General features: G+C 38.5%; 1 protein-coding gene across 1 annotated transcript in view; it reads right to left on the reverse strand.

Moving 5' to 3' along the window:
* The window catches only part of vegfd (vascular endothelial growth factor D), a 67,059-nt gene that overhangs the window by 14,551 nt on the left and 27,590 nt on the right, over positions 1-24,918 (reverse strand). Inside the window, exon 2 of the mRNA XM_028799801.2 lies at positions 16,945-17,167. Coding sequence (XP_028655634.1) covers positions 16,945-17,167 — 223 coding nt within the window. The remainder of the gene's footprint in view (positions 1-16,944; positions 17,168-24,918) is intronic.

Below are 24,918 nucleotides of genomic sequence, written 5' to 3' on the forward strand. Positions count from 1 at the left end.
CACAACAGTGCAGTGACAAGTTATGTCCGATTTAAGATATTGGCCAGAAGGCGGTTATACAAAAGATAAGATACACATAAATGTCAGGATTTAAAGATGATTTTAAGTTGATGTTATGGTTTGTCTTGCCTACTACTCTCAAAGCCTATGCTCATGGATTGCTCCTAAAACAGCAGTATGATCTTTAACCTCCATAAACTGGAAGGGAAATCATTTTTGACACATATTACAAACCGAGTATATTGATTTTGGAAATCAACCTTTAGGAGGTACAGTTTTCAACTAAAATATAAATAAAAATGTAAGTTTTATCATTTGAGTTGGTATGTTTATAATTATACAACAGCTTGATGTGTTTTGCTTTTGCTCCCCCTTAGGTTCTCTTTAACTCACTTATTTCTTCATTTCCATATATTCTTTTTTAACATCATTAAGATTAGCATCATCACTCTCAGCTTCCCTTTCAAGTTTTTCACATTGACCTTAAGTTCTGTGATGCCTAGAAAAAAAGAGAATATAGAACAAGATGTGTCCAAAACAGTTTTTCTGCATAATTCTGATTATATCATGAGTAGTCTCTATTGTTTAGAAATTGTGTTTCCTTGTTTGTATGATATTCCATTCAAATGTCTACTGTCATCATTATATCCCATTGTCTGATTTTTGTTTGCTTTCTTCATGATCAGTTTTTCTAACTTAAAAATCACTATTCCATGGACCACTGTGATGATTATCTCTGTTTTCATATTTTAGATAGAGTATCTCTAAGTAATTCCTCTGTTCTAATTTAATTTTACCACTTATCTTCTATTTTTTTTCTCTTGATGGCATCTAAAATCTTCTGTGATTAGTTTTTGTAGTTTTCTGAACAGCTTGAATGATGTGTGCATCAGTAGGAAAACAGTTCTGTAACCTCTACAGGACACTGCATCTGTATTTTTAATAAGTGGGGCCATTACAGCCTGTCTTCTGGACATTAGATGGTGTACTGTGAATTTGTTTTGTCTTTTTTTTTTTAGTTCTGTTGTGTTTTATATTACTACTCAAACTACTGTAGAATTATCTTCTTCTGTGCCCTCTGGTTTGTCCATTCTTCTGTTAAGTTCGTAAACTCTCCTTTAAACTCATGTCTTGTATGTCCTGGACTGACATACAGTATTCGCTCAAGTCTGTCCATTCTTTCTTTACATCTTATATAACTGATTGCACATTTTTGTTGTATTTCTTAACATTATTCATTCCACCTCCATTCCTTCACTTAGTTAACATTCTACCTGTAAATTCCATTTAGACTTGCCTGTTCCTCTTAGCCATTCTTTGATGTTTCCATCTCTTTCATTCTTCCATGCCTTCAAGCAATTAAGCTGTCACCCACAGATTTTTCAAAAATTCAATTTGTCTGTATGCTGTTACCACAGTTGCTATGTCAATTCAGTCCCTAAAATGCACTTTAAGTGATATCTCAGTTCATTCATTGTCAAATCCCAGCAGCATCATACTACAGACTTGTTGAATTTTACAGATTTCTTTAAGTTTGTCGCCTTTTTAATTTCTTATTTCTTGGCAATATTGTCCCAGGTGTCTCATCATCTTACCTCCTACAGCTATTCTGCCTCAGTCTCCAATTTCTGCCATATATTGTGTTCCTTTCACTGTATTAATACAACTATACTAACTCTGCTGGGTGGTGTATTTAAATAAGAATAGAATCAGGAGTTGGATCGTGGCTTAATATAAAGGTAAAGATTGATACCAGGAAAACAATCCAACAATAAACAAAGCCCAGAAAATTAAACCAAAATCATAATTCAAACAAAGTTGCAAAGGAGTTAAAACCAAAGTAATTACACATAACCAGAGCACAAACACAAGATGAAAATTGTAGTCAATCAAATGTGAAAAAGCACATGTGTTTATTTAATATTTGGAATAAAATCTTCACTCATTATACACTTCACGTCATTATTAGTATAACATGGAAAAAGTTTCTGCTTTAGGTATGTGTTCAGCATTTCTTGCCTTGCATTTCCATTCATCTTACACATACCCAGATCTTTGTAGACACGAAACACACATGAAATGCATGTGTTCCAAATAACAATATACTGTATTATTTACCATATACAAGTCCAGGAACCTCACATGCAGATAAGGAGTCTTGGTGGGGGATGGGACAGCAGGCTGCTTGCTGCTTGGGCTGATCGACACATATGCAAAACAAAAGATGCTGATGGAGAGGTGTGAAGGGATTTAAGTGGGCCAGGATTATGAGTTTTTTTGTAGGCTTCAGGGATTCTAGTGTTAACAAATTAAACTACTGTCAAAAGTCTAACTGAAACCAAATGAGACTGCTAGCTTTTTATTTGTTGTATCCACAAACTTGGACAACCAGTAAGCGCACAATGCTGACATTTATAACTTTGACCTGGTGAAGTCATGTGCCACACATGTCCCATTGATATTGCCTAGTGACTGATTGGCAACCAGACAAGGCGGAATGCACAAAGTGTCTGAAACTGATATCACACAAAAAATGGCACAGCAGTAAAATGAATTTATTTATTTAATAATGTGGCTAAATAAAAATTTAAACTCACTGTGTTCCTTGGCCTTCCTAACACCAAAACAATACCTTGATTATTTTTAAAGATCAAGGAACGACTGTAAAAAATTTTAATACAACACTGATTATGACATTAACTGAATAGGGGATTTACGTAATAGATTTCAGCTCTCCAAGAATCAAATGTAAATGATATTTTAAAATATGAATATTGTGTATTATTTAAGTGTGTGTTTTTGAGTGTGTGTATAATATATATAGTATATATTGTCATGGATGGCCAGGGCCCTTGGCCAAATTGGATGCCTTTTCCTTGAAAGGACCGGGCAAACAAGTATGGACAGAGCATTACCTTGGACTTTCGCAGGGCTTAATGGAAGATGGAGTTGGACACAGCCCTGTTGGAATCCTGGGATGCCGCCAAGGGGAGCTGCAGCTGTTCCTGAGCCCATGTTGGCAGTTCTTCCGCCACACCCGGAAGTGCTGCCGGAAGTGGGACAATGAGCACCTTAAGCACTTCCGGGTGCCTTATATAAGGGGCCAGTGGATAGTACTCAGTGAGCCAGAGTCAGGAGGAGAGAGACAAAGCTTGCCGAGCAGGAGTGGAGGAGAAAGAGTAAAGAGAAAAGAAAGAAGAGAATTGTGTTAAGGTGTGCTGTTTGTGCTTGGACTGTGGGCTCATGGGAATGGGAAGATGTTCTTCACAAGTGAAAAACTTGTTTTTTATAAGTGTGCTTCCCGTGTCTGTGTCAGTTTGGGAGGCTGGCATGACCTTTAATGGTTCTGTAACTATATTATATATATATATATATATATATATATATATATATATATATATATATATATATATATATATATATATATACACGTGTTTAGAAGACAACTAAAGGGCTTGAGTACATGTAATTCCACGCTGGACCAGGGGGTGGCGAAGTACACTAATTCTCCCTCTCAATCTTTTGCAGACCATTCTAGGGAAATCCCGCCTGGCTCTGGGGCAGCCAATGATGTCACTTCCGGTTCCGGTCCTGATGACATCACTTCCTCCACTGGCCTTTAAAGCTGCCATCCTGTGTATAGAGAATCAGTTCTTCTGCTAATTCTCCACACACAGATGCCATACTTTGCAAAGAGTCAGATGTTTCCCACATTAGTTAGTACTGAGTACAAAAACTTTTTCAAATACTGTAGGTATAAAATTATATGCAGGGTTTAAAATAGTTTCTTAATTTAATAAGCATCTGTTATTTATATTCTAGTCAGGTAATGTTTCAAGTCTGTTAGTAATGTCATTGTCCTTCTTTTGAGCTTTTCTAGCCTATGTCTTGCTCAGTTTGCAGGAATGACCTACTCCAAGCAATTTGTGAGTAGAACTACATGCTTTTCACTAAATGATGACTGACTTGACTGGGCTCCAAAGGCAGGTGTATTTAGGCTGAAATCCTGCCAAATCCTTTTATTGAAAGCAGCTGAATTTCATTCTATGCAATTGTGTGTGGTCTGTAGGCAAATGATCATTTATGTATAACACAAACATTACGCTAAAACCTTATTTAGGATTTTTTTTTCAATTCAATTAACTTTTAACAAGCTCTAAGCCCCTTTAACTATATTTAAAAAAACATCAATAAAGTTAAAATGCAACACAGTTGGGAGAAAATGTAACTTCTCTAGGCCTAATTAAGATCTCTGCATTTTCATCACAATTATTTTTGGAGTTTGTTTTGAGATGGCCCGTCATAATGATTATGGTTAAATGCCAGATAATACACTTTAAATATATATGAACACCTCCGTTTTTTCCAGTTTTTCTTCAAATGTAATCAGCTGAAATGCAATGAATGTTCCAAAATGGTCAAAAGGGTAAGAGGTAAACTGCCATAGGTTTATGTTAGTAAAAACTGATAAAGGGAATATCAGAATATTACAAATGGGCCTTACAACCTACAGATGTTCTGCAGCAACTAAAGTAAATTAAGCCATGAAAGTTTTAGCAAACAATATGCACAGGTGTCCCAACTTCTGTTGATTGCTTAAAAACCCTCTGTCTGTCTGAAGAATAGCTTCTGACCAGATACCTCTGTAACAGTTATATAAAATAATGTATCCGTTTAGAGCTTTACCATATCATGATACGAATTTGTTATGTTCAGCTGCTTTGTTCTCATTAAACTCATGTTCCCCAGTTATGTGATGTCATCAGTGTGAACCTCTCTCAGCATTTATTTTGTGTAAATGAGATGAGGTAAGCATTTTTGAGTTTTATGAGATAGTAACTGTTATTATGCTTTTTTGGAGAAAATACAATTGCCTTTTTGAAATTTTCAATCATTACATATTAATTTTGGCTATATATTAATATAAGCATTCAATGGCATTTACATGTGTTTTTTAATAGGCAATGGACGAACAGAAAACATGTTAGTGCATTTTCTTGCATGTTTTGTTTTTTAAGATTTCAGGTACAGTATGCTATGTCTTGTTTAAGTACACTGTCTCTTTTGTGTTGATATTTTGTGCTGTATTCAGTGTGTAGAATGATGCATGAGTATTTATGTTATTACCAATATATGTAACTGGCGCTGAGTTATAAATTCAAATTTTGCCCAGTATTCTTTGTGTGTAACTGTGAGGAAGCAAGGTTTGAACAGAAACATTGCAGTTTAATTTTGTGTGCTTGTGTTCATTACCATTTCAGCCCTGACAAAGTGGTAACAAGCATAGAAGCCCTTCAGAGTGTGTTTTTGTTAGAAAGAGAGATGATCAAGCACTTAAAGAGGAGCTTGCTAGATCCACCAGCAAGTGAATGGCGTGAGGCGCAGACAGCAGGTGCAGTTAGGAAAAGATAATTGGAGCCACATTGGAATGGAATTAGTCATGGAAGATCATATTGGAGCACGGAAAGGATGGAGGCAAACTCAGAAAACCTCACATTAGGGGCTCAGGGAGAGACACTTTGTTTCACAATGTATTAGGTTACCAGGACGAGTGATGATAAATTGTCAGCCGAATATGACATTAAAAAAAAAACTCAAACACAATATGAAGATCTGTCAGAATAAATTTTGCCAAACAAAATGACAACTAAATAACTATATTAAAATATATTTCAACATCATCATCAAATACACAACAACAAATGCAGAAACACAAATTAATATTCATAATTTTTACATTTTTGTTCCTTGGACTAAGTGCTAATTTACATTGTACATAAATAGTTGATGAGGGAGTAATTTATAATGCGCTATTTAAAGCATCAGGAAAACAATAATTTATGTTTAATAATTAATGTTTGTGATACGCCATCTGTTGGAATGTCAAATGCAATGCATTTTATTACTATAGACGTTTGTGATGTGCCAACTGTTGGAATGACAGAGACATAGCAACTGGATGGATATACAGATACACAGTCAAACATTTTTATTAAGGTGGATAAATCACTGGAAAGCAATATAGGAACAAAGTAGAAATACTTCATTACTGTAGTTGAGTATGTTTTAAGAACATTTCTGCTTTACTTGAGTATAATATTTTCAGACTACTTTGACTTTTACTTCACTAGATTTTCAAATTTAAATGGCTACTTTTTCTCTGATATATTTTGCTAAAGACTTTTGATACTGCAAAAATAAATCCGTTAAATATGCACAATGCTTTTCTCAGTCAGTTATATAAAATAAGGCTTTCCCCCACTTTATCTACATAGTCATTCCAAGTACACCTCCCTGCAGCCCACAGAACAGGGGCCTCATGTATAAATGGTGTGTATACACTTCGAGATGTATAAAAACTAAACTTGGCATAAAGCCATGCACATTTTCATAGCAGCCTCCCCCCTTGCATACTGTACAGCCTTGATTTTGCAAACTGGCCCCACCCAGCGTCAAAACAGTGCTACTGTTTCTGTGGTCTGCTTTTCTTTTTTAGATTTACATCTATGATGCAGATTTTATCAAATACACCAAAACTGCATACAGTTTACAAATTTAACTCACTTGATTGTAATCATTCTGTAACAATATAATGGTGCAGGCAATGGGCAAACTATTCCATCTAATATGGCTGCTTTAGTGTTGTCAGAAGAATTTACAAATGAAGGAATTAGAAGAAAGTGTGTATTTATAGATGATGATGACTGGCTTCTAAGTTGATTTTGATTTCCAACAGCAATCCTCTAGGAGCTGTGTGCTGAACTGGTGCCAGCTTTACAAAGGCAGACTTTAAGGAATTGTGCTCTACTTGATCCTTTGCAAGTTCTGTCCACTCTTGGGTTTTTACCTACAGGAGCTTTTCAACGTGAACTGGCTAACCGATCAAGTATTTCTCAGTCATCACAGAGTCATGCCAGCTGTGTAGAATGGTATTATCTGTTTATCATCCAGATAGAAAAGATTTCCTTACACTGTGGTTGAACAGGCAAACATCAAAGAACAATTTGCAGCAATGTCAGGTTTTCCAAATGTAATCTGAGTGGTCAGCCTCATGCACATTGCTATTGCAATGGCGCAGTGACAAGTTACATCAGCCAGGGATGAATATTCAAAAGAATGAAATGGCATTACATCATAAATAGCTAGAGAACCTATAAAAATGGCAGCTCCATAAAGTCGCAGGTGCTTTTCCAATTAGTGCAGCAAAAGGCAAGCAGTTCTTTTAAGGATAAAGAACAGAAAATCAATTTGTTGTGGCACTTGGTGCTGACGCTACACTATAAAGGAACCTTCAGAGAATTAATTTGCTTATGGAAATATAATTAATTTCTCCTCTATTAATGTGCTGCTCTATAGTGCACATAACGTGTGTCACATTGTGCAAGCATGTAGCATGCTGCATATATCATGTGGCACACAATCGTGGCTTACTCATACCTGAAGAGACGCTGTATGATAAACCTGACCCTGACCCACCAAATGATCAGTCAAATCAGTCAGCGTTATAACTTCGTTTGAATGCCCTTATATTCCTTAGTTCATTGGCCACATTTCTTACTGCATCCAATATTGCGTTTTATGACTCAAAACTGCTTATGTCTGCACAGAGTCAGATGGTTGCCCAGCAGTTTCTGAGGCAGAGGTGTGTGTGCAGCCAGCGCCCAAAAACATTCTCGGCACATCAGTACCATCATGTCATCAGCATGAGGTTCAACCTTTGTAATATTGTCTGAAACAGAATAAATAGACAGTGGGCTGCAACTTACATTTTCCTGTCAACTGTGATATCTGACCGCTTCTTATTTATTTTGGGCACTATGCGACTTTCTGAATTTGACCTTTTGAGTGTCTCCGCCACACTTTTGTTGCTTATACCACCATGCAAGTCAACAAATAGTACATTTTTCCTTGCCTCCACTTTACATTCGCTGAAATTCTTCTTTTTGTGCTTTTGCCATTGTCTTTTAACCAAACACTGAACGGAAGGTGATATTTACATTGATTTGCATATTAAAATATGCAAAATTCTGGGAGGAGTCAGGGTGGGGCAGCAGGCGCGTGTACGTTCACGCTGACCGGGATTTATGGAGCAGAAGTGCATGGAAGTTGTCTTATGCATGATTTTGTGCATCTGAATTTTTTTGTGCATACGTACATTTCCACTTTTGTCCGCATGCCATGTTTTAATTTGTATTCTATGCACTGCATTATACATGAGGTTCCTAGACAGGACTGGGCACTCACTGCAGTCCTCACTGCAGCCTCCAAAAGGGACGTGGCTGGGTGTTTGGGGTGAGGCTCAATATTAGAGAGGTGCAGTTAGTCTTAGTTTACCATGTTGCCAGGTTGGGGTCAAATTGGGTGGAGTTTTATGGGGAGGAAATACAGGGGGACAAAAATATAAAAGGGAGGGGATTTCTTAAAAATAAGGGTTTTTTTTATGTGAATTACCTTCTTATAGAAACAAACTTCCATACCTTCCACATTTTCCCCACCCTCACCTGCTTGCAACAGCCTCCTGTGATTGTTCCACCACTCATTTCAAAATCTTTATATATAACTAGCCCACCCGCGGCGTAGCATATGCCGCATAATCAGGCCACTTTTTTAATGATTTTTAAGCACAGGGAAAAAATTAACATTTGAAAAATCCGTAATTTAATAAACCACCAAGAAAAGTAACATTGTAACAATGCACGGTACGAACCAACATACAATTGTCCGTGACTGAAAACTGGAGATTTCTCGTTCAGTATGCACTGCCTGCTCATGTGCCCACCCCCAACTCGTCACCTGAGTCGTTTTCGTCTTTGCACAGTCTACATGCACCTGTGAGTCATGTTGACTGTTCATTTTCCAAACAGCGCCTCATTCACTTTTGTCTCTGGTACAGTCCAAATGCACCTCTGTGCCACGTAGACTTTTCATTGATCTTTGCGGTTTTGGCTGATTTTCTATATATAAAATCCACCAAGTCACCTGACCATGGTAGTAGCGGGGGGGGATGGTTTGTGTACAAAGGGCACATAATCAGTGCGAGCATATGACCCGCACTTACTGGGTTTCCAGCACGAATGGGGTTCAACGGCTTACCCACGTCTCTCTGCGCCGGGTAGACACACGTTGATCCATTCAGTGTAGCGTGCGTGCAATTACCTGATGCAGGAATCTGTATAACATTGAAAGAAGTGTTGTTTCCATGAAATTCATTTGAAGCGGTGGCAATGGAAGGCAAATGAACAGTCAATGTGGCTCACAGCTAGATTTGGACCGCAGCACAGACCAAAGCGAGTGAGTATGTGTTTGATGAGCTGTTCGAGTTGGCGGTCAGTGCTCTGAGGTGCATTCCCTATCACGTGGGAGGAGGGGTAGAGTTTCTGGGCGGGGCTTCGTTGTTTCTTTCCCATGGTTTTCGATGGTGGACGCGGTCGGGTGTCATAACTGAAAAGAATAATGAAAAGTCAATGTGGCTCAGAGGTGCATGTGGACTCCTAGCACAGACGAAAGCGACTTACGGGATGGTCGGTGAGTTGTAGCGTCCGGGCACATGAGCAGGCAGTGTGAATGCCTAGAGAGCGAGGGTGGACATGGGCCGGGGAATAAGGAGTGTTGGTGGGCGGGGAAACGTTTTCCGTGCTCCTGCAGGACCATCTAAGAAGACGCATGTTTGTTGCGGATGCGAATTCCTGTATGTAGCATGTAAAACAGTTTGCGATGGTGCACATGGTCGTGCGTCGTAACCAAAAAGTCAACGTGGCTCAGAGGTGCATGTGGACTGTAGCTCAAACGAACATAAATGACGGCGTGTTTTCCGAGGCGTCACGTCCGAGTTGGTGGGCGTGGCTCTGCGAGTTGTTGTCGTATCCAATGGTCTTAGAGTTGGTGGGCGTGGCTGTCTTGCGTGCTTTCCATGGGTGGCTACTTGTCGGCAGCTTAGTGAATTATATACAGTGGGCGTGGCTATCTTGCGTGCTTTCCATGGGTGGCTACTTGTCGGCGGCTTAGTGAATTATATATATAGATATGCTACCATGGCTGTTCGTTTGTCTGTCCAGGATTTTAAATCACCTGTAGCTCACAAACCGTTTGATGTATTGACCTGAAATATGGTACACATATACTACGTGACGTCTACTATCCGCTTTGACGTCCAAGGTTATCCTTCTTTTTATTTTTATTTTATTGCAAAATCAACTCTCAGCATCGGCCAACAGGGCAGGCATGTGGTGCATGCTTATGGCCGCCGTTTTCATCCCTACCACCTCGCCATCACTTCCCTACCTCTTCATATCTTAAATTATTCTTGAGGCAGATTGAAGACTTAAGTGCCAGCTTAAGTGAAAAATGTAAGAAAACGAACTAAGTAATTGCAACACAAACACTGACTTAATCAGTTTTAATGTGAAAAGATTCCGATGAAGGAAGAGAAGAAACGGGACGCTAGGGTGGAGAAAAGAAGAGCTGCTCAGGAAGCAGCAAACACATCAACCTCTGAACAAATGAATGCTAAACGTACAGAGAAAGAGTATGAAAATTATGAATGCTCAAGTCAAGTATACAGGTATTCACTGCATGTTATCGTGCAGTACGCCGTTACTGGTTCATATGTAATTGGTTATAGGTCTCAGTGGTTTGGAATTGACAGGCAAAATTACAGTGGCATGCTTATGTGGCCCTAGCCTGTTACTCATCCTGTTATTTTTTCTAACTTTATTAGTAAGATTCAGAACTCCAGCCTACCACAAAAGCAAATCTGGGGCTGGTATTAGCTTGCAGAGTTCTGTGAAGATGTCTGCTTAGCTTCGGAAGATTAAAATTGAATCTTTTGAATACATTTCAGAATAGCAATTAACATTTGAAATGACAACTCCAAAAGAATCAAACTACAGGCAAAGATTCAACAGGAGTGCAGAACCAGAGTTTATTGGGAGTGACTTTGTTATTTAAATGATTAGCTTTGTTTTCGTAAAGAATTTTGGCTTGTGATAAAACGGTGATCACATATTATATTTTGGGATAAACACTATGTCAAGATTTTCTATTTTCAAATGAAACTTCATATCAGACAACAGAACACTGCCTTTACCTGTTTAGAGTGGTGTTTCCTATTAAATAATTTATATGCAAGAAAGTATATTATTAATGAATACATTTTTCATCAGAGTAATTTAAAATATTTATTGATATATAAAGTACACATACATAGTATTAGATATTTTAAAACTTTGACTTAAATAGTTTCCTCATGGAAAACTTTTACTTAAGTCCTTTTCTAGAAAGGTATCTGCTTTTACTGAAGTATGGCTGTGGGGTACTTTATACAATACTGTAAAAAATAAACACCAGAAAAGCTTATAAAAGTCAAACCGTCAGCACACACATATTGTAGGAGCAGATTGACTGAAATAGCTGGTAAAGGGGGCAGTAAAATCAAAAATCATACAGGTAACAAAAAATAAAAAAATGGTGCAATTGATCTGAAATTCAGAAAAGAGAAAGGTAGGATATTACGCTCAGTTAGAATGTTAACAGATGGACAAGATCTAGAGGAAAAATAAGTTCATGGAGGAAACGCCACAAGGACAGCTTAGCACTCACTAAAATTGTTTTGGGGCTCAGCACTGATTTAATAATTTCTGAAGTTCCAAATGAAAATGGCAATGTCCATATTCAGATATTCTAAATAGTTATTAGAACTCAACAACATGTTCTTGTATTAACTGTTTATAGACCCCCAAAGTACAACCATAATCTTAGTTATTTTTGATTATTCTTCCTCTTGTAAAATATGATAAAGTAACTTTACTGGGTGATTTTAATCTGCATGTAAATGACAGATCTGATTCTAATGCAAAGAAATGTATAGATCTTATTACTTCCTTAGACTTTATCTAACATGTAAAGGGTGCTACTCATAACTGAGGAAACACACTGGACTTGAGTTTCTCAAAGGGGAATGACATTGATGTCTCGTTGATTTTAAGGGCTCCAGTTCCATATTATTTTTGTGTCTTTTTTACATAACTTTCTCTTTACTAAATGTAAATGTCCTGAGCCTGATACATATACTTTTCATTGTATTGACTATAATGTTAAGTCTAGACTAGATGAGCATCTACCTTGGTATGCTAGATTGTATTTCTCTTAATCATCCCAAAGATAATCTGATTTGTGCATTTCTTAAACTGGTTAAATCTGTTGCACCTCTTAAAACAAGAAAATGTACCTGGTTTAAATCAGTGCCATGGGTTTAAAATGTATTCCAAAACGGACTTGTAGAAAACTTGAGCGCAGGTGGAACATGACAAAGCAAGAGATTTTTCATTGTTCCTGGGTATAGAGTTTTAAAAATGATCAACGTGCACGTTCAGCTGCTAGGAAAGTCTACTTTTCTGATTTGATTAATATTAATAGAAATGGTCCATGGTTTTTATTTGATATACACAGAATACGTTTTCTTATAGCTCTTGATTCACTGGTGATGGGTTTCTGAGATTTTGTTAAAAATAAGGTTGACTTTATTACAAATAAAATCAGTGATCTATATTTTTCTCAGAATGATAGCTATGAACTTTCTAATACTTTCATGGTTATAAGTACTGGGGTAAGGCCTACTTGTAATTATTCAGGATTTGAAATAGGTTCCCCTAAGGGTTTGTCCAGCTTGATAACTGTTTCTAAATCTACAACTTGTATATTAGATCTTATACCATCTAATCTTTTTTAAGGAAATGTCTCCTGTTTTTATTAGTCCTACTTTTAATATTATCAATAAGTCGCTTTTCATCGGCTTGGTTCCCTCAGCTTTTAAAACTGCCATTGTTAAACCAGTGCTTAAAAAACTTAACTTGGATCCACAGATTTTGAACAATTACAGACCAGTTTCCAGTTTTTCTTTTTTGTTTGAAATTACTTGAGAGGGCTGTTGCTAATCAACCTACTGCCTACTTGTCTGAAAATAATCTTTTTGGCAAATTTCACTCCAGCTTTTGGTCGCGTCATTCCACAGAAACTGCTTTGACCAGAGTAATCAATGGTCATTTGACCACTGCTGATTCTGATTTGATGTCAGTCTTACTGTTTCTTGATTTGAGTACAGCTTTTAACACAGACCACAGCATACTTCTTAACCGGTTGGAAAAGCATATTGGCATTCGGAGGACGGTACTTTCATGGTTTCATACTTATTTATCAAATAGAACTCAATGTATAGGTTACAATAATACTATCTTTGAATTTTCTGAGGTAAACTTTGGTGTATCTCAGGGAAAAGTTCTTGGCCCTATGCTTTTCTCTATCTGTATGCTTTCTCTTGATGACATCACTTGGAACACTGTAAATATGGTGTTCATTTTCATTTTTACACTGATGATACACAGCTATATATACCTGCAAAGGCAAATAACTTCTACTATCTTCTAAATTTAGAGGCATGTCTGTCAGATATTAAAAAAATTGATAGTATAACCACACAGGGGCACGACTGAGCCCCAAACCACAGACACAGCAATACTTTTTTAATTTACCCCAAATCCCTTCTTTACAAGAATACCAGCCAAATAAATCAATTCACAAATCTCTACTTCTTCCTCCAAGAGTGTTGCCCGCTGCCTCTCAACTCTAACTCAACTCCAATGAGGCGGTGAGCTCTCTTTTATAGTCAACCTGGGAACTGCTTCTGGTTTCCTGTTCAAGTTCTCCCACACTTCCGGGTCGCGCGGAAACTAGGGCAGTCCTTCCCCTGGCAGCACCCTCTGGCGGTCCTCAAAGATCCCAACAGGGCTGTGCCTCCAGACTCCAATTCTCATGCCACCCAACAGGTGTCTTAAATTGGTCCAGCCATGAGGAACACTGCCACCTGTTGTTTGGATGAACTGCTCCCAGTGAGCCCATTCGGCCAGTCCTTCCATTATGGCCTCCTGGTCGAGTATAAATCACTCCATTATGCTGGCCAGGCCTATCCTTCCTTCCAGACAATGCAATGGGTATGAACTTTCTGCTGTTAAAAGCTACTGTGATGGAATGCCGAGGCCCTTACTCGGTCAGGATGTACTGCCACAGAAGGACCGTGGGAGAGGGCTTATTCTGAATACTGTCTCCCCCGGACAGATAAAGGGCAGCCTCCTTGGCTTAGAGAGGGCCATGGTTTTGGTGCCTGGATGTTTACTAGGCCCTGTTTGGCAGTATTTCTGCTATACCAGCAATTGTTGCTGGAAAAAGGTCACTGGACACCTGGAGTCCTTCCAGGTGTCCTATAAAAGGGGCCAGTCACCACTTCTCAATGGCCAGAGTCAGGAGGAAGAAGGACAAAGCCTATAATGAGGACTGGAGGTGAAGGGACTGTGCTCCACTTGGTGTTGTGGACATTGTACTCTTGTGGGGAGCGGAGAAAGAGCTTCCCCAGCTGTAAAATAAACATGTGCTGTATGGTGAAACTTGTGTTCTGCCTGTCTATGTCAGGTTAGGGTGGCTGTGCACGTCCTGGACTTCACACTACTAAAACAGAGTTATTGGTTTTTAGACCAGCCAGATATGGACATTTATGTGAGAACTTAAGTGTTAATATTGATCGCCATAGTATTTCTGGAAGCTCAACAATCAGAAATCTTGGAGTGTTTCTTTAATATTTGTCTCACATTTCAGTCTCATATTAAGGTTATTACCAAGACAGCACATTATATATTACAGTATATGCTATTATATGTTATGTTATATTGCAAAAATCTGATCTATCTTTTTGTGGCATAGGAATATTAATTAAAACATGCATTTGTTCACTTGATTATTATAATGCCTTATTCTTTGGTCTTCCTAGTTGTGCTACTAAAAGTCTTCAGCTTGTTCAGAATTCTGCAGCTAGAATCTTGACAAAGCAAAAAAAATTGAGTATATAACATCCATGTTAGCTTCTCTTCACTAGTTACCAGTACAAGTTAGACATGATTATAAAGTTCTTCTTTTAATGTACAGTATAAGGACTTGCATTGACTTGTTCCACCGTATTTAGCTGAACTAATTACACCATACACTCCGGTACGTCTAGTTCGCTCTCTTAATGCTGGTCTATTGATCCTTCCCAAATTTAAGAAAATAATTGGTCACAAAACATTTGTCTATCACACGCATTACCTTGGGAGTGGTCTTCCATTATGTGTTAAAGAAGCGTATTTAATGGGAATTTTTAAATTAAAAAATAACTTTTACTCCTTTCATTATAATCTGCCTTAAAACTGAGTTAGGTTTATCATGTTTGAAATATTTTCCTAAATACACTTTTTATTTTTATTGCTTGTTCCTATTCATTAACATGATATGTTTAATATTGTTTTAGCTAAATCAATATCGTTCTTTTTGTATCATTTAAAATTTTGTTCCTTTTTTTCTATTGTATATTTTGTACTTGTTTTCTTTTTATTTGTACCGAGTATTAGGACCATGCTACGTGGTAATTATGCACTTTAAATAAAGTTGATTGATTGATTGATTGAATGATTGATTGATAAAAAGAAAAACTGCAGCCAAAAAATTGTACTGTATAGCAGTTTGCAGACGGCTCTTCACATACACTGGAGAGGAAGCTATCAGTGAAACAAGGCAGGGTAGAGAGCAAGGCTAAGCGCACCAAGAGACTTAAATGGCAGCAGCCCATTTGGCAGGGTATAAGCTCCGACAAGCCTTGAGAGGGTTTGTAAACGGGGCAGTAACTTTGAGAGAAAAGGGATAAATAGCATCTCCACATAGGAGTTAGCCAATTTTCGCTTTCTTGTTGACACTGAAGAGTGTGATGATGATTGCTAATACTGCATGTCATCCCTGTCGATATTTGTTGTTTTGTGAAATGACACCTATTGTCTATAACAGGGGTTCCCAACTCCAGTCCTGGAGGGCCGCAGTGGCTGCAGGTTTTCATGCTAACCCTTTTCTTAATTAGTGATCTGTTTTTGCTGCTAATTAACTTCTTTTGAATTCATTTTAATTGACTTGGTTTTTAAGACATGTTTCCTTGAATTTCTTCATCGTTCCTCTGAATTGCTTCATTTCTTTCCTTAAATGGCACCCAAACAGAAGTGAAATGTGAAGTGAGTGAGCCAATAGAAGATCAACTAAGTCAGGGCCTCAAACTCCAACCAATTTCACTGCAACCAGTTGCTTAATGAGGTGCTGAGTCTTGTCGTTAATTAAATTCATTCTTTAATTCCATGGCTTGTTGCTGCTCTCATTGTGCAATAACAGACATTTCCAAAATTTGGGATTTTTCTCCTTTGTTTAAGAGCAGATCAGCATTCCTGAGACCTTCACCTATTTTCAGATATTGTATGATGGTCACAGTTTGCTGGTCCTGTTTTGGCTCATTTTGTATCTCATTGTTATTTGGCTGCTAATTAAGGAAAAAGAAACAATTGAGGGGTCTTCAAGAGCAAGTCAATTAAAATGAATTCAAAAGAAGTTAATTAGCAGCAAAAACAAGTCACTAATTAAGAAAAGGGTTAGAATGAAAACCTGCAGCAACTGCAGTCCTCCAGGACTGGAGTTGGGCACCCCTGTCTATAACATCCACAATGTAAAGAAGGACTTTTGAGATTAATCATTTCTTAATAAATATTCCCTTCATTTGGACAAACAGTAATCAGTGTGCATCTCATTCAATCTTCAATCATATTTTTAGCTGTGCAATTTAATCACAATTAAAAATAGTTTGGAAGGAAGGTAAAACCATTTATGTACCCACTTAATGTGATTTTTGCTTCTACGTTTTTTTTAAAATTTATATTACTAATTAGCTTCAAATAGACTGGCATCCCATCTATTAAGGATTCTTGTTTTGTACCCATTGCCACAGAGATAAGCAACAACTTTAAGTAAATATCCACAACTCCAGAAACTCATTTTAAAATTACCTAGTAATTACCTAGTAACATGGGGTCAACATTTCTCTATTCATACCTTTCAGGATTTCCAGATCGTAGGCAGCAGCCGCATATCGTGTAGATCTGTGAGAAGAAGAGGACGAGGAAGTGGAAGGTGGTGTGTCTTGACTGTCTACCAGAGCTTTGAGTTTCAATCTGCACTTCCACAATTTCCAGTCTTCATAATGAATGGTTTGTAGTAGCTCTTCTAGATTGGCAGCTGATCTTATCTTGTGTTCTAAGGTGTCCCTGACTTTTTTCTGCAAGCAGAACAAACATAAATTTCAATTACTAACTCGGGGATGAATTTAAATCCCAGAATAATTGATGGTAAAAATTCAGGCATTAAGGTTAAGGAGTGTGTGGTTATACTAAGGAATTTGACATCATTATTGCAGCGAATAGTAGTTTAAACTTTGTGAAATGAAAGGAAATCTATTAGGTTTTCTGTCTAAAAAACAATAAATATATACACATATATTTAGGGATAACAACACAATCAAAAGCCTTCGATCCAAATCAGTGTTGCAGAGGCCCAAAGCCTCTCCTGACAATGTTTAGAGTAAAAAGACATTGCAGGTCTGACTCGCATGCAATCACACTTAGATGAGGCAATTTTAGATTTGTGAAATAAGTTACCATAACTTCTTTAGACTGTGGGAGAAAAACATGGCTTTCTTTTAGTTCAACTTCTAAAATATTTATTACATGTCTGTTTGGAGTAGGACCTTTGTGTTAACAGATGAAGCATTGATCTCTACCAATAGTGGACTGAATGGTTAGTGAAGTATTGACAGGCCAAAAGACTCACCTCCATTATTAGAAGAAGACATTGCATTTATATAGCACTTTTCAAGACACTCAAAGGGCTTTACACAGATGGTGGAGGGGAGGAGGGCACTACAACCACTGCCAATGTGCAGCATCCACCTAGATGATACGACAGCAGCCATTTTGCGCCAGTACTCTCACCACACATTAATCATTAGGTGGTAAAGGGGGTGAGAGAGATTATTAGCCAATAAGGGTAAGGGGATGATTACGTGGTTGGAGTGACCAGGCTATGATGGGCAATTTAGACAGAACATCTGGAAACACCCTACTCTTTAAAAAAGATGTCCAGGGATCTTTCATGATCACAGGTAGTCAGGACTTCAGTTTTATATTTTATGCAAAGGAACATGCCAATTTTTACAGTCACTGCACTGTGCCATGGGATCCATGCACAGACTACACTAAGTACCCCCTGATGTCCTCACCAACACCTCTTCCAGAGGGTGGATCATCTGCACCTAGTGGAGAGAACTGTATCTGTCACAAGCCACAGCTTGCAAGGTCATACAAACACACACAGAGATACTTGATTTTGTTAAATTTAGTTATAACTACTGCATAAGGTCCAACAAATAAAGCACAAAAGAAATGGTATATACAAGGGTTTCAATGAGTTTGTACCTGAAGGATTAATATCTTAAATATTCAAATTAACTGGAGAAAAAAATGTTAAATGAAATCATTCTGTAATGTCACTTACTTAATCCAATTTAGGGTTTATTCTGGCAATTCCAGGTGCAAAGTCAACAACAAACCTTGGATGCGGCTCTTGTCAATTTCGATCAAAAACACATCTACCCACACTCACTCATACACAGGAAATTCAGAGTGATCTTTAAACTTACCACACATTGATTTGGGATGCAGTAAAAATCCATGCAGGCAAGTGGAAAAGTGTGTTAACTCCCTACAGACTTTGAAGATGTGAGGCAAGAGCAGGGTCGGCTTGTAACATAATGATGCCTGGGCAGATTTCTGCCACTCTCCCCACCCCAAATTCATGTATGTACTAGGTATGAGTCAATACACTTAACTTACATACAACACGTATTGCAATACAGGGTTAATAACAAGCTTCCATGATACGGTGCACCCTGAGAATATATATTAAATAAATAATATTATTGGAAAAAATATGAAAAAAATAAAGGTTAGCTTAAAATCAGTAAAACACACAAAATAGACATTAAAAACAGATATATATTGTCAAACATGTGTGCTTAAGGGACCCCTTCGGGGTTCTGTTACAGTGAGTAATTCCACCCCATGGACAGAAGGAACACTAACTGCTCTTATTTATTCCCACAGTCCATGGGCACCCAACGCAGAACATGCCTAACCTGACCCTGCCCCTACTGGGGGAGCTCTCATATTTTCCAGCAACACTAAAGAAGAAGTAGCTATCACTTGAGGACCATGCCCTACAGGAGACGAAACTCCTTAATGCTGTGTGAGCATTTTGACTTAAGAACGGCAATAGCTGAACATTTATGTTTTGCACTTTTTCTTTTCACTTAAGTTCTAAAATAAACGGGTAAGCCATGAGGGTAACCAAACACTTGAATCTATATCTGCATTCTCTTTCCACAATATATATACACTAGCCGACCTGCAGCGTAGTATACGCTGCATAATTATGTATTGATGGGTGAACACTTCCTGAAAGACACAATTGTCCAAATGGGGTGGGTTTGAGGATACGACTGTAAGTGAATGAAAAGATGGAACTCTGGAGAGAGCAACATACAATTGTCCGTGACTGAAATCTGGTTTTGGCAGATACAGGCATATCTTTTTGAAAGTTTGGCCCTGTGCCTTATTAATTGTCATTGCAAAGGTAATCTAACAGGAAATTGTCTGCGTGTAAAAGTAAAAGGCAAATTTGAATCTGATGGGGTCAGGGAAATCCAGGGGTTTGTGAGGTCAGTGTCATAGCTAGGGGTGAGTGGAGGGGGCGGTCCGCCCCGGGCGGCACATTTTTGGGGGCGGCATTATTGGCCAAAAGGCTCAGAACACTTCACGTGTAAGCAGCAGGGTTCAGAAAAATATCACTCATGAATGAAACAAAGTTAAATTCTCTGATTTTCATCCACAAATGCTTCAAAAATCATTTTCAGACGGTCCTTCTGTGCATCAGACACGGCAATTGAAATTTATGAGGCAATAACAAAAATAAACAGAAACATTACACCGATAATAATTTCTAGGAAGATAAACAACTAATTCACAATGTATAATTTCGTTTCGTTATCAATCCGAATGCGTTCTTGCTCAACCCCACCTATCACTTGTAAACCACACCGGTTCTGGTTTTTGCAGCGTAATTATATTAAACTAATAATCAGAACACGGCTTATCAGTGCGTCTGTACTATATTCTTGTCTAGTTGATGCTTATAAATAATTATATGTGAAAAAAATATTGCTGTTTCTCTCTATATAAATAAATCTATGCAAAATGTATCTTAATTTTTCTCAATACGTCATTTTAATTTTTTATTTAAATAAGTTAACATATTCAGATACGTTGGAGGGCACTTCTTGCTGGCATGAGGTTTCTGAGAAGCATGACGACTGAACCAATTTTAATTTTGAGTTTATGCGGAGGCATGCCAGTGGGAGTAAGACTGCTAAGAAATTCTTTGGGGAATGAAGGACGTTCTCAGAAGTGAATGGTGATAGTAGCTGGAAGTATTTGAGACATCGCCACAATTTCTGCTTCGCCACCATAAACTGTGGAAGTATTCACGTAGTCAGCGTATTGTTGAGCAGACTGTATGACTATGCTTCCGTAACTAAGAACAACGGACAGCACGTCGCTGAAGTTATTGCAATGTTGGCAAACAAAGGTTACAGCCATGTTGCGAAGTTCGAGAGCAACAGTTTCGTCAATGACATTTTTCCAGAAATATCTGACTGATAGAAAGAAACAGTTACGTGATGCAGGAATTTGTATAACCTTGAAAGAAGAGTTGTTTCCATGAAATACATGTGAAGCGGTGGCCATGTTAGGAAAATGAACAGTCAACATGGCTCAGAGGTGCATGTGGACTGTAGCATAGACCAAAGAGACTCAGGATGTGTTTGGAAAATGAACAGTCAACGTGGCTCAGAGATGCATGTAGACTGTAGCACAGACCAAAGCGACTCAGGATGTGTTTGGTGAGGAGTTGGGGGCGGGCACATGAGCAGGCAGTGCGCATGCCTCGAGAGCTAGGGTGGATGTGTGAGGAGGGTTAGAGTTGGTGGGCAGGGCTCTGTCGTGCATATCCCATGACACGGGAGGAGGGTTAGAGTTGGCAGGCGGGGCTCTGTTGTGCATACCTCATGGTCTTAGAGTTGGCGGATGGGGCTCTGTCGTGCATACACCATGCACACTGCCTGCTCATGCCTCGAGAGCGAGGGTGGATGCAGGAGGAGGGTTAGAGTTGGCGGGCGGGGCTCTGTCGTGCGTATCCCATGACGTGGGAGGAGGGTTAGAGTTGGCGGTCGGGGCTCTGTCGTGCGTGTGTGTGTACCCCATGGTCGGGCAACTTGGTCTTTTATATATACTGTATAGATATATGATGTCACAGGAGGCTGGGGGACAGACCCAGCCGGGACACCTGGAAGGGCCGGGAGGTGGCGTATTCATCCTCCGGGCCACGAGGGGGCAACTGCCCTGGATCGGGAGAGGACCACAGGAGAGGAGCAAGGAGGCTCAAGCCCGTTGGGGCACGTGGCCACCACCAAGGGCCACCCCGAGCCTCATGGAACCCGGGAAACGGGCACTTCCGCTATACCCGGGAAGATGGAGGAAGATCCTTCCAGGGACGCCCAGAGTGCTTCCGGGTGCAAGAGCAGCACTTCCGCCACACCAGGAAGTGCTGCCAGAAGGACGTCATCAGGCACCTAGAGCACATCCGGGTGGAAATAAAAGGGGCCGCCTCACTACAATCAGGGAGCTGGAGTCGGGAGTGGGAGCAGGACGAAGCTCCCGTGGAGAGAGGAAAGGCGGCCCATGGACAGAGAGAGAGAGAAGCCCGGAGGAGAGATGATTGGTGCGAGGAGCACAGTGTGCTGTGCGGGACTGTGTATTGTGCAGAGAAGAAAAATATACGTGTGCATTTTTATAAAGATGTGGTGTCAGTCTGATGGTGTCTGGGCATGTCTCACAATGAATATACAGTATATATTTGATCAAAATATATACTTTTATTGAGTTTTGCAATAGTTAAATTAAATACAAAATTAAACTCGACTCTTCTGCCTATTTTTCACACATCTCTAAATATCATGGCAGCTTTAAAAACTCCTGCAAGTGAAAAGGCACCTGCCCTTTCTAATTAAATATGTGTGGTGCAAACTTAACAGACATCTAATAGACATTGTGCCTGTGACTGACATATTAATAAGATTACAGAAATTTAAAAAAAAATACAAAATGCCCTTCAATTCTGTGGTCTATGACAGGGGTAGGCAACATCGGTCCTGGAGTGCCACAGTATGTGCAGGTTTTTGTTCCAACCCAGTTCCTTAACGAGAACTCAATTATTGCTGATGAAGCACATATTGCTTAAGTGACATTTTGATGCTTCATTTTAGTGGTCTCGCTTGTTAAGGTTCTCCAACCTTAATTGCTTATTTCAATCTTAAACTGCTGCATTCAGTGTTTTAATTGCTCCTTATTAGCAATAAGATGTAAAAGACAAAGCAGCCAGCAGTTCTCCAGCTAGCTTTTTTCCAATTACATCTGTGTGTGTTCATCATGCACGGTTTGATTTAATAAAACACTTAATAGAAAAATGTGACAGACTGAAAATGATCTGTTTTAGGCTTCAAATCATTTGGATGATATCCTTGGAAAGGAAAAAAATCTACGATATAAAAGCCTTACATTGCACAGACTAACAAGCCATAAAATTAAATAAGGTCTGAGATTGGCAATGATTGGTTTCTAATTAAGCAATTGGGTTGGAATGAAAACCTGTAGCCACTGCGGCTCACCAGGACCGACATTGCCTACCCCTGTTTTACATCTTATTGCTAATAAGGAGCAATTAAAACACTGAATGCAGCAGTTTAAGATTGAAATAAGCAATTAAGGTTGGAGAACCTTAACAAGCGAGACCACTAAAATGAAGCATTAAAATGTCACTTAAGCAATATGTGCTTCATCAGCAATAATTGAGTTCTCGTTAAGGAACTGGGTTGGAACAAAAACCTGCACATACTGTGGCACTCCAGGACCGACGTTGCCTACCCCTGGTCTATGATATCAGTTACTGACATGCATGTCACAAGTGCTATTTTGATGCTTGGATGCTAACACTGTTGGAAAACAGTGAAAATTGCATTTCTGAGACATTTTAAACTTTTAAACTTTTTAAATTAAAATATTTCTTACATTTTTAAGGCAGTATATTAATTAGGCACTTGATACGTACAGTATGTAACTATTATGGATAAAAGGCAATTGCTTGCTTTGTTTGTTAACACCATCGTGAGCCTGTTAAGTTGGTTTTGCTTTTGTTTCAAATTGTTAGACACCCCAACTACTCAATCTACTTCCTCACTTGTAAAACATATATAGAGTATATTGACAAAATACAGTACGTTCAGCAATTGAATTCTATGCTTATTCCCTCCTTTGTTTCCACTTTTGAACATAAGTAGGTGATAGTTTTTTCTAGAGATGGGTTATATAATCTTTTCATAGAGCGTACCATCATGAGGCACTTTAAAAAGTACAAAAAATCAATTTGAAGCAACATGATCAAGTTTAGCACAAATATTCATTACCTTTCCTTAAGATTCATCCTACACTATGGTTCATTAGAGACAGTTAACATCATTTTTAAAAACTTCCTTAGCTCTCACTTAATAGTCACTCATACTTTTTAAAGTGATTAAGTATTCTCACAGTCAGAAGTTGCATTTAAGCTGTCCAATGTAAGAAAGTGTACTCTGCAGTGAAGCATTGCTATGAGCAGCAGTAATTAAACACCACTACTTAGGAGAAAAATTTTTCAAAGCAAGTTAAGTGCAAGTAGAGGGAAAAGTCATAGTGACCCAAGATAATATACTGATTCAATACAGATACATGCCTAATGGGTTTATTACAGTTTTTGTGTGTCCTTTTCTAACTTTTGTTTGTAACACTAGTCGTGGTCATGTTAAAGGCCAATAAACAAGGAACCATTTAGCATGATTTGGCCTCGTGCTGCAATTTATTTGGCTTTCAGTCACTAACTCACTTCACAGAATACAGTCCTTTTGTAAAATGCAGCTCATTCTAATGAATATCAGAAAGGGCAATCTGCCCACTGAAAAAAAATATAATTAACAACAGGAGAGAGCAGGACAGGCAACTGAGCTCCTGTTTGGTATGGCCAAGAATTATGGATTTACTTCGCATAAAATGCAGCATACCCAAAAACCAAAAAATGTAACTATTTTAAAGGTAAACATTTGGAGGCTGAATTCTGCACAGCTTCAACATCTTACCTTATCTTCAAGCAAATATGAAGTGGGTAACTCTTAATATCCTAATAATATCTTTCTTTTAAATAATATGTTTTGTTTTTAACATTTTCCTATTGTAGCTGATTCAACTGTGCTCTAAAGTCTTCACTGATCACATCAAAAAATATAGGAAAATACAGGTTTTCACAAATATTTTGCTGACTCAATTAAAAATGTGACACATAAGGAATTTGTTATTGTATATACTAACACTCCACAATAATAGGGGACATTGCCAACAGTACAGTGACATACTGGTAAGCCTGCAGAGAACGTTGAGGCATGGTGGGTATGACAACCCAGTGATACAGTAGATAGAGAGTACTACAACACAGTTGCATAGTGGATAGTGTTTTCAAGAACACCATGGAATAATCAGTATCTTTGTTGGCCACACAGTGGCATAGTGGGTAGTTTTTTGGTATCTTTGTTGGCCACACAATAGATAGTGGGTAGACTTGACCACAACTCAGTGGAATACAAGTAAAGTTGTCAGAAACACAGAAGCACAGGTTTAGTGCTTCCAATGCCACATGGCCTAATGGAAAGCACCACTAACAATATTATGGTCATGAGCCATAGCATGAAGTCATGGGAAAGAGTAGTGGAAGCTAGGTTAAGAAGGGAGGTGATGATTAGTGAGCAGCAGTATGGCTTCATGCCAAGAAAGAGCA

This window comes from Erpetoichthys calabaricus, chromosome 4, assembly GCF_900747795.2.
Source record: "Erpetoichthys calabaricus chromosome 4, fErpCal1.3, whole genome shotgun sequence".
In the NCBI taxonomy this organism is placed as follows: domain Eukaryota; kingdom Metazoa; phylum Chordata; class Cladistia; order Polypteriformes; family Polypteridae; genus Erpetoichthys; species Erpetoichthys calabaricus.